Source organism: Zeus faber (genome assembly GCF_960531495.2).
Source record: "Zeus faber genome assembly, chromosome: 20".
NCBI classification, from domain to species: domain Eukaryota; kingdom Metazoa; phylum Chordata; class Actinopteri; order Zeiformes; family Zeidae; genus Zeus; species Zeus faber.
Genome location: NC_137207.1, coordinates 28,432,617 through 28,442,516, shown reverse-complemented (window position 1 = coordinate 28,442,516; position 9,900 = coordinate 28,432,617). Strand labels below are relative to the sequence as shown.

Here is a 9,900-nt window from a genome sequence, read left to right as displayed (position 1 = left end):
GGAACCACACTATGGGGTTTGGAGCGATCCAACTGATGGATCAGAGCCAGGATGGATGGAGTGAAAACATGGAAACAGGAATTTTTACTTTCTGGACCGGGAGTTCTCCACCTCTGGAATCGATACTTAATATAAAAATATTGAATATAATGTAAATATCGGTATCAAACGTGTGTGGAATGAATCAAAAACATAGCTGGAGGATGGAGGATTTGGTGATGAGTGCTGGCTTTATATATATATATATAGATTGATAAATACATATATGTAAATATATACTATAAAAATGTATTTTTGTATGAGAGCAATAAAATACTTCCTGCTTTTATACAACATTTGTTTTCAGTAGAAACTTTGTGTTTTAAGTATGTTTAGTGTCGACCAACAGGAAGGACACTGTTCCAATGTGCCTCAGCCAATCACAGAGCGAGGTGTAAATGTCGTCGAATAAACCGGAAGTGGAGATCTTTTGTTTTTTGACGCTTCCGCCACCGCAGCGAGTCCCGGTTGTTCCTCAAGCTAATGATCTGTAGGAGGATCCCACTGTCGCGATGCGTCAACAGCGCCGCCATCTTTTCGCGGTGAGCGCTGTAATGCACTGCGTTGTTCTGGAGTTTCACTGATACCGAATCAGCTGTAATAATACTAATGAAAAAGATAACTTTAAATCTATAACTGTCTCTGTTTCATATATATATATGAAAATATATATGGGAAAAAAAAATCCAAGATCCAATCCATCCAAGTTCTTACGATAGATAGATAGATAGATAGATAGATAGATAGATAGATAAAAGTTAACTATAATATAGAAAACTGGCCAATAGATGAGGCAATTCAAAATATCCTCTATTATTTTCATACTATTAGAATGTTCTCAATCAGCGCTTTCAAGTGCGCGGTGAGCAGAATGAAGACCGTACCAAGATGGCGGCGGTACTGACATATCCACCTCGCGTCTCAGCCAATCACAGAGTGAGCGGCGAGTTGGGGTTTATCGAACTTTAAATGGAGCAGGAGTGAAGGTGTGGAGCAGAATGGATCCGGGTGGAGCTCCGAGGACCCGCGGGGTGACGCTTCCTGGTCCGCAGCGCGTCCAGGTGTAGAAGCAGCCCCACCCCGCTGAGAGAGAGAGAGACAGAGAGACAGAGGGAGAGAGAGAGAGACAGAGAGACAGAGGGAGGGAGAGGGAGACAGAGGGAGAGACACAGACAGACAGACAGAGGGAGAGAGGATGATAGTTTCCTCTTCATGGAGCTACAGAGACTAAAAGAAAGCAGAATGAAGCAGGCGGAGGAAGAAGGGAAAGGCTCCAGGTCGGAGAAGGACCAGGTGAGAGTTGGGGTCGAATCCCCCAAAAGCTGCAGGTGACGCGGGTGGAGCAGCACTCCACACACCGCGGAGCACTTTTTATTCTCACTCTCTATTTGTATTGATTATTATTTTTATTTTATTTTACTTTTTTATGTTGAATTTTTCCTTTCATCTGCACTATTAATTATAATGTTTGAATCTTACTTTCCTGTCTTTTTTCATGCGTGGAAGGTGCTATATCATTGAAACGTTGTTTTTGTTGTTATTTTATTGTTGTTCTCGTTGTTGTTGTTCAGTAAATTATTCAAATATCTGTACTTATTTGAGTATATTCAGATTTGTAAACTCACTTGGGGAATAGTACTTGATGACAAATTATAGGCACTGGTTATGGAAAGTACTTTGACTTTTAAAACATTAAGTACATATAAGAGCCAAGATACCGGCTCTGAGTACTTCTTGCAGCAGTGCATTGTGGGTAGTGAACAGTACAAACACAACACACCTTCTGGACCCAGAATCTAAAGCCTCAAGTCTCAATCTGTTGGAATTCCTCCATGATTAGATATAAACATGTTTTAAATCACATGTAAAAGACTGCGCACGTGTCCTTTCAGAGCTGGATTCCCAAAATATTCAAGAAACGAGTTTGCACAACCTTCGTGGAAGATTCCTTCAGGTAATCAGGTGATCCCTGATGAGATTAAAGGGAAACACAGCAGATTATAATACATAAAGTAAATACAGAGCCTTTACACTCAGGTTATACTGTGATGGAACAGAGAAGAGATAAAGTTCCCACAGTGTGTTAATTTCAGTTCTGTGTGTGTGTGTGTGTGTGTGTGTGTGTGTGTGTGTGTGTGTGTGTGTGTGTGTGTGTGTGTGTGTGTGGTTTAAAAGGATACCATTTTAAACCACACTCAAACATCTGTCCTCATGATAAATCCCATAATTGAGTGTCCTCATAATCTCAAAGGTTTGGATGCTGGATAACATTTTAAAATATATATTATATGATATGCATCTCCTGATCTACTCTCATGATGCATACATTTTATAGTGCTGTTTTAAATCAGCATAATCTCAAGTTTTTAGTTGGGATTATGTTTATTATGGATTATGTCAATACTGTTTTTAAATTGACATAATCCAAATTTGGGTTCACGTCAATTTACGGATCAATCAAAATTGTGAATCATGAAAATCAGAGAAGATTGATAGTGCTGTTTTAAATGGATATAATAACAACATAATCCAAGTTTATGTTGATTCTAAACAGTACTATAAATGTTTAGAGTAAATCAGGGGATCCATAAAGAACATATAATTTGAAAGTTTTCTGTCTGTCTGTCTGTCTGTCTGTCTGTCTGTGTGTCAGTAACGGGCGCCTGTGCCAGTGCGGGGGTTCCAGGGACAGCCATGCGTCGGTGGCTCTGGGCGACTACTTCAGCTCAGCCATGGTGAACCAGTGGGACAGCGCCCAGCACTCCACAGAGTATCCCAGCGACGCCTTCGGAGAGCTGCAGTTCACTGGAGCCTCCAAGAGACACAGCTATGTAGGGACCTGTCTGTCTACCGGTCTGTCTGTGTGTCTGCCTGTCCGTTTGTCTGGCTGTCGATACGTGTCCGTCTGTCTGTCAACGCGTGTTGGTCTGTCTGACTGCCTGTCTGTCTGTCTACCTGTCCGCCTGTCTGGCTGTCTGTCTGTCTACCTGTCTGTCTGTCTGTCAATGCATGTCTGTCTGTCTCTATGTCAGTGCGTGTCTGTCTGTCTGTCAATGTGTGCCTGACTAGCTGTCTGTGTCTGTCAATGTCTGCCTGTCTGTCAATGCATGTCTGTCTGTCTGTCAATGCTTGTCTGTCTGCCTGTCTGTCTACCTGTCTGTCTCTGTCTGTCTGTCTGTCTGTCAATGCGTGCCTGTCTGCCTGTCTGTCTGTCTGTTTGTTTGTCTGTCAGTGCGTGTCTGTCTGCTTGACTACCTGCCTGTCTGTCTACCTGTCTGTCTACATGCCTGTCTGTCTTTCAATACCTGTCTGCCTGCCTGTCTGTCAATGTGTGCCTGTCTTTCTGCCTGACTAGCTGTCTGTCTGTCAATGTCTGCCTGTCTGTCGTTCTGTCTGTCAATGCATGTCTGTCTGTCTGTCAATGCATGTCGGTCTGTCTGTCTGCCAATGCGTGTCTGTCTGCCTGTCTGTCTGTCTGTCTGTCAATGCGTGCGTGCCTGCCTGCCTGCCTGTCTGTCTGTCTGTTTGTTTGTCTGTCAGTGCATGTCGGTCTGCCTGTCTGCTTGACTACCTGTCTGTCTGTCTGTCTGTCTACCTGCCTGTCTGTCTTTCAATGCGTGTCTGCCTACCTGTCTGGTGGTCTGTCTGTCAGTCAATGTGTGTCGGTCAGCCTGTCTTTCTGTGTGCCTGTCTGTCTGTCTGTCTGTCAATGCGTGCCTGTCTCCCTGTCTGTCTGTCTGTCTCTTAGTGCATGTCTGTCTGCCTGTCTCTCTGTCCTACAGCTAAGTAGGGACCTGTCTGACTGCTCGTCTGTATGTTAGCTGTATGTCTGCCTGCCTGTCAGTGCATGTCTGTCTGCCTGTCAGTGCATGTCTGTCTGTTGGTCTGTCACCCCATTTCCTGTATGACTTCCTCCTCAGTATCCAGTGTATTGACCTCGGACCTCTCCTTCCCACTTCCTGTATGACCTCCTCCTCACTGCAGTGTATTGACCTCTGACCTCTGACCCCCAGTACTTGCGCCTGTCGGGGGACACGTCCCCCTCCATGGCCTACACCCTGGTGACGACCCACTGGGGGCTGCCCCCACCCAACCTGGTGGTGTCAGTGGTGGGCGGGGAGGGCGTGGCCAAGGTGAAGCCCTGGGTGAGGGAGGTGCTGCGGCAGGGGCTGGTGAGGGCGTCGCAGAGCACAGGTATTAATATCCATTATTAATATTATTTATTATTCTGATTTATGATTCACTTTTTTTTATCATGTATTGTTTATCATTCATTATCACTTCTCTTGTTTATTTTTTGCTGTATTATTATTTATTATAATTTATTATTAATATTTATTATTATCAACTGATTGTCCATCAGCGGTTGCCTTGACGACCAGGTGGTACGCCCACACACAATAACAAACAAAGCAAATAAATAAAAAAAGACAGTCAAACAGTGAAAGAAACGAGTGTAGTAACAGGGGGTCCATCACAGTCAGATGAGGTGTCTGGTGCCGCCCACTGGTACAGCGTGACTACAAACATGGAACCACAGTGACTCAGATGTTGATCACTTCCTGTTTGTGATCGGACAACAGGAAGTCACACGGTGGAGTCATACACTTTCATGTGCACATTTATGTAGTGGTTCAAATTAATTTCAACTGGACATGAAACTAAAAGTTATTCAACTAGACATACTAGTTAGACATACTAGTCATACTGGTTATTCAACTAGTCATACTGGTTATTCAACTAGATATACTGGTTAGAAACTAGATATACTAGTTATTAAACTAGACATAGCGGTTATTAAACTAGACATAGTGGTTATTAAACTAGACATACTAGTTATAAACTAGACATACTAGTTATAAACTAGACATACTAGTTATAAACTAGACATATTGATTATTAAACTAGACATACTAGTTTTAAACTAGACATACTAGTTAGAAACTAGACATACTAGTTATAAACTAGACATACTAGTTATAAACTAGACATATTGATTATTAAACTAGACATACTAGTTTTAAACTAGACATACTAGTTAGAAACTAGATATACTGGTTATTGAACTAGATATACTAGTTATGAACTAGACATACTGATTATTAAACTAGACATAATAGTTAGAAACTAGACATACTGGTTATTAAACTAGATATACTAGTTATTAAACTAGACATAGCGGTTATTAAACTAGACATAGTGGTTATTAAACTAGACATACTAGTTATAAACTAGACATACTAGTTATAAACTAGACATATTGATTATTAAACTAGACATACTAGTTTTAAACTAGACATACTAGTTAGAAACTAGATATACTGGTTATTGAACTAGATATACTAGTTATGAACTAGACATACTGATTATTAAACTAGACATACTAGTTAGAAACTAGACATACTGGTTATTAAACTAGACATACTAGTTATAAACTAGACATACTGGTTATAAAACTAGACATACTGGTTATAAAACTAGACATACTGGTTATGAAGTAGACATCCTGGTTATGAAGTAGACATAAAGGTAATGAAGTAGACATACAGGTAATGAAGTAGACATACAGGTAATGAAGTAGACATACAGGTAATGAAGTAGACATACAGGTTATGAAGTAGACATCCTGGTTATGAAGTAGACATAAAGGTAATGAAGTAGACATACAGGTAATGAAGTAGACATACAGGTAATGAAGTAGACATAAAGGTAATGAAGTAGACATACAGGTTATGAAGTAGACATCCTGGTTATGAAGTACACATAAAGGTAATGAAGTAGACATAAAGGTAATGAAGTAGACATACAGGTAATGAAGTAGACATACTGGTTATGAAGTAGACATCCTGGTTTTAAAAGTGCGTTGGTCCTCCTGCCACCAGGGGCATGGATCCTGACGGCAGGGCTGCGGGAGGGTGTGGGCCGCTGTGTGGGCGAGGCGGTGAGGGACCACGCCGCCGCCTCGGTGTCGCTCAACAAGGTGGTGGCGCTGGGCATCGCCCCCTGGGGGCTGGTGCAGGACCGGCAGCAGCTGGTCAACCCACAGGTACACACACATATGCATGTACACAATATGCAAAATATACACACACACACATATGCATGTACACAATATGCACACACACATGCACAATATGCAAAATATATACACACACATGCATGTACACAATATACACAATATACACACACATATACTGTATGCATGTACACAATATGGACACACACATATGCACAATATGCAAAATATACACACACACATGCATGATTTACACACACATGCATATACATGTATACACAATTTTTACTGGGGGTGACGGTTTGGTTGGAATATTATTTAGGAGACAGACAAGGACTCAGTCTAGGAAACAGACTAGGACACAGTCTAGGAGACTGTCTATGATGTAGGAGACAGTCTAGCAGATGGTCTAGAAGCTAGGAGACAGTCGAGGAGACATACTAGAGGGTAGGAGACAGTTTAGGAGACAGTCTAGAGGAGACGTTCTAGAAGCTAGGAGACAAACTAAGACATAGGAGACGGTATAGAAGCTAGGAGACAGTCTAGAAGACGACTAGTACACAGTCTAGGAGACCGTCTAGGATGTAGGAGACAGTCTAGGAGATGGTCTAGAAGCTAGGAGACAGTCGGGGAGACATACTAGGACATAGAAGACAGTCTAGAAGCTAGTCGACAGTCTAGAGGAGACAGTCTAGAAGCTAGGAGACAGTCTAGAAGACAGCCAAGGACATAGGAGACGGTCTAGAAGCTAGGAGACAATCTAGGAAACGGTCTAGAAGCTAGGAGAAAGTTGAGGAGACATTCTAGGACATAGGAGACAGTCTAGGAGATAGTATAAGACTAGGAGACAGTCTAGAGGAGACGTTATAAAAGCTAGGAGACAGTCTAGGACATAGGAGATGGTCTAGAAGCTAAGAGGCAGTCTAGGAGACCGTCTAGAACTTAGGATACAGTCAAGGAGACGGTATAGAAGCTAGGAGACAGTCTAAGACATAGGAGACGGTCTAGGAGCTAGGAGACAGTCTAGAAGACAGTCTAGGACATAGGAGACGGGCTAGGTCAGGAGATCTTCTCAGATTATCTGATCCAATGGGGTCCATGGCCTGATGACAGTCCTGGATGTAGACCTGGTCCAGGACCCCTTGTTCAGAACCATTGGTCCTGAACTCTTGGTTCAGAACCCCTGATCCAAAGCTCCTGCTTCTGGGTTCTTCCAGGGAAGCTTCCCCGCTAAGTACTATGTGAAGAACTCGTCCCGGGACTCGTGCTGCCTAGACAACAATTACCAGGCCTTCCTGCTGGTGGACGACGGCAGCGTGGGCCGGCGGGGCGGCGAGACCGGCTTCCGGGCCAAGATGGAGGACTACATCTCCCACCAGCGCACCGGGATCTGGGGTGAGATGGGCTCAGCGGCGCCCCCCCTAGGGGATACCCCGACAACTAGCGGTCCTTAATGAAAAACTCTTCAAATGTTTACGATTGACGCCCATTGGGCCTTAGTAGTCATCGAGTAGTCATAGATGAGAAGAGTTAACAGGCTGTAGAATGTTTCCCTGAAGAAACCTGCTCTGGATGAATCAACTCACTTTAGGAAATCTTTGTACTTCCTTACCATAACACTGTTCCAAATACATACTGCTTACCTTCATACTTAACTGAAAAATACATTTTTACAAAAATGTTTTCTTAAAATGGAATTTAAAAGGTCTAATTGCCTCTCTGACACCTTGGTTGGAAGGTTTTCAACCTCTTGTCAGCATCTATTCAACGTGTGAAGTCAAGCACGACGCCGACGGATTGAATAGGAGGAATGGTGGTTCGGGCGAGTACAAGCGAAGAGGTGTGGTTTGAAATGAAACAAGGTGGTGTTTGTGTCTGGACAGGCAGCGGCAGCATCGACATTCCTGTGCTGTGTATGCTGATCTCTGGAGAGGCCGACATGCTGGAGGTACCGAGACCGGAGGACCTTGTTTTAGGAAGCGCCTGATTAATCGTTAAACGTTCGATTAATCCCGAAGTATTCGATGGATCATGAAAAGTTGGATTCATCGTCAAGCGTCCGATTAATCATTAAATGTCTGATTAATCGTTAAGCATTTTAATAATCGCTAAGCATTCAATTCATCATTAAACGTCCGATTGATCGTTAAGTGTGCCATGAATTGCTCAACGTCCAATTCATCATTAAACATATGATTAAGCGTCCGATTAATCGCGAAGCCTCCGATTAATTATTAAACGTCTGATTAATGGCTACACATTTTAATAAGCACTGGGGTTCAATTCATCATTAAACGTCTGATCAATCGCTAAGCGTGCGATTAATCGCTCAACGTCCAATTCATCATTAAACGTATGATTAAGCGTTCGATTAACCTCTGAGCGTTCGATTAATCTCTGAGCGTCCGATTAACCTCTGAGCGTCCGATTAACCGCCAAGCGTCCGATTAATCGCACGCTTAGTGATTAATCGTCAAACATTCGATTAATCATTAAATGTTAGATTAATCGATAGGCATCAGATAAATGCAAATATGTAAAAAAATGATCTAAAAAAGAGCACCCTCTCTCCTCTCTTTTCTCTCTCTCCCTCAGAGGGTCTCTCTCTCTCTGAGGAGCTCCCTTCCCTGGCTGGTCCTCGCCGGGTCGGGGGGCGTGGCCGATCTGTTGACTGACATGCTGGAGAACATTGGCCCCGCACCGGTCAGCACCTCGGCCAATGAGAGCGAGGGGGAGGCGGGGCCTAGCGTTGACCTGAAGGAGCGCGTGATGGAGAGAATCAGGAAGCACTTCCCTGCGGAGGTGGAGCCGGAAAAACTAGTAGAACAGGTACAACACAGTACTGCATAGTACCACGCCGCTACTGCAGTACTACCTCTGTACTACAGTGAAATTCAGATTCGAGTTTAGATACTTTATTCATCCCCGGAGGTTAATTACGGTTTTACATCAGTCCACATCAAAACAAATAATAAGAATTTGAAAAAATTATCAATATATGATGAATATATAAACAACACACCTCGAGATCAACAATTCACATTCTGATAAAAGTGGGAAATTGTGATATATAAATATGAGATAATAAATAAAATAAAAATTATAAGCAATATTAAATCACGCGTCAGTGTTTTTTAACACCAGCCGATTTTTTTTTTTATGTTTTACAGATATTGTGATATATATTTTGATATAATTCCCTGTTATTATAATAATTATACGAATAATAATAAAGGCCTCCATATTGTTGGGTCGTAGTGTTTAATCTCCGTCTCCTCCTCAGGTTAGTGGTGTTTTTTCTTCCAGGCTGACAGGCTGGTTTCCATGATGACGTAGCTGCTCTGTTGTCACGCCATTGTTTTGCTACAAAGGAATGTGACGGATCAGGCTCACTTCCTGTTCCTCTCCCAAGACATAAGAATAGAATGCAAAACATTCAAGAAATAGTAACAATAATAATAAAAAAAAAAAAGACAAAACCTGAGCAAAATCAGTAACACTGATGATAATAATAATCATGAACAACTGAATGAAAAGAAAACTCATAGTACAATAACTAATATTCAAACTTTATATATATATATATACACAGCTACTCCTTACTTAACGACCTGTTTAAAGACCGTTCAGACTTATGACCAGTATGACCACATTGTATATACTATATACACTATATATACTATATACACTATGTACACTGTATACAATGTATACACTATACTATATACACTATATACACTACATATACTATAAACACTATATATACTGTATATACTATATACAATGTATATACAGTGTATATACTATATATACTATGTACAGTGCATATACTATATACACTATAT

The 9,900-nt window shown here is 41.9% G+C and overlaps 2 protein-coding genes across 3 annotated transcripts in view; both read left to right on the top strand.

Annotated features, from left to right (window-relative positions):
- LOC307245744 (uncharacterized protein) overlaps positions 1-450 on the top strand; it is a 4,309-nt gene extending 3,859 nt beyond the window's left edge. For both annotated transcript variants that reach the window (XM_080021403.1, XM_080021402.1), the window contains one exon: positions 1-450. This exon is cut by the window's left edge and continues 358 nt beyond it. The gene's annotated coding sequence lies outside the window, so the exon portion shown is untranslated.
- Positions 451-1,001: 551 nt separating this feature from the next.
- LOC307246069 (transient receptor potential cation channel subfamily M member 4-like) overlaps positions 1,002-9,900 on the top strand; it is a 36,233-nt gene continuing 27,334 nt past the window's right edge. The window contains exons 1-8 of the mRNA XM_080021866.1: positions 1,002-1,332; positions 1,932-1,993; positions 2,693-2,870; positions 4,053-4,233; positions 5,922-6,085; positions 7,273-7,450; positions 7,939-8,003; positions 8,651-8,884. Of these exons, the coding sequence (XP_079877992.1) occupies positions 1,252-1,332; positions 1,932-1,993; positions 2,693-2,870; positions 4,053-4,233; positions 5,922-6,085; positions 7,273-7,450; positions 7,939-8,003; positions 8,651-8,884 (1,143 nt within the window). The 5' untranslated portion in view covers positions 1,002-1,251. The remainder of the gene's footprint in view (positions 1,333-1,931; positions 1,994-2,692; positions 2,871-4,052; positions 4,234-5,921; positions 6,086-7,272; positions 7,451-7,938; positions 8,004-8,650; positions 8,885-9,900) is intronic.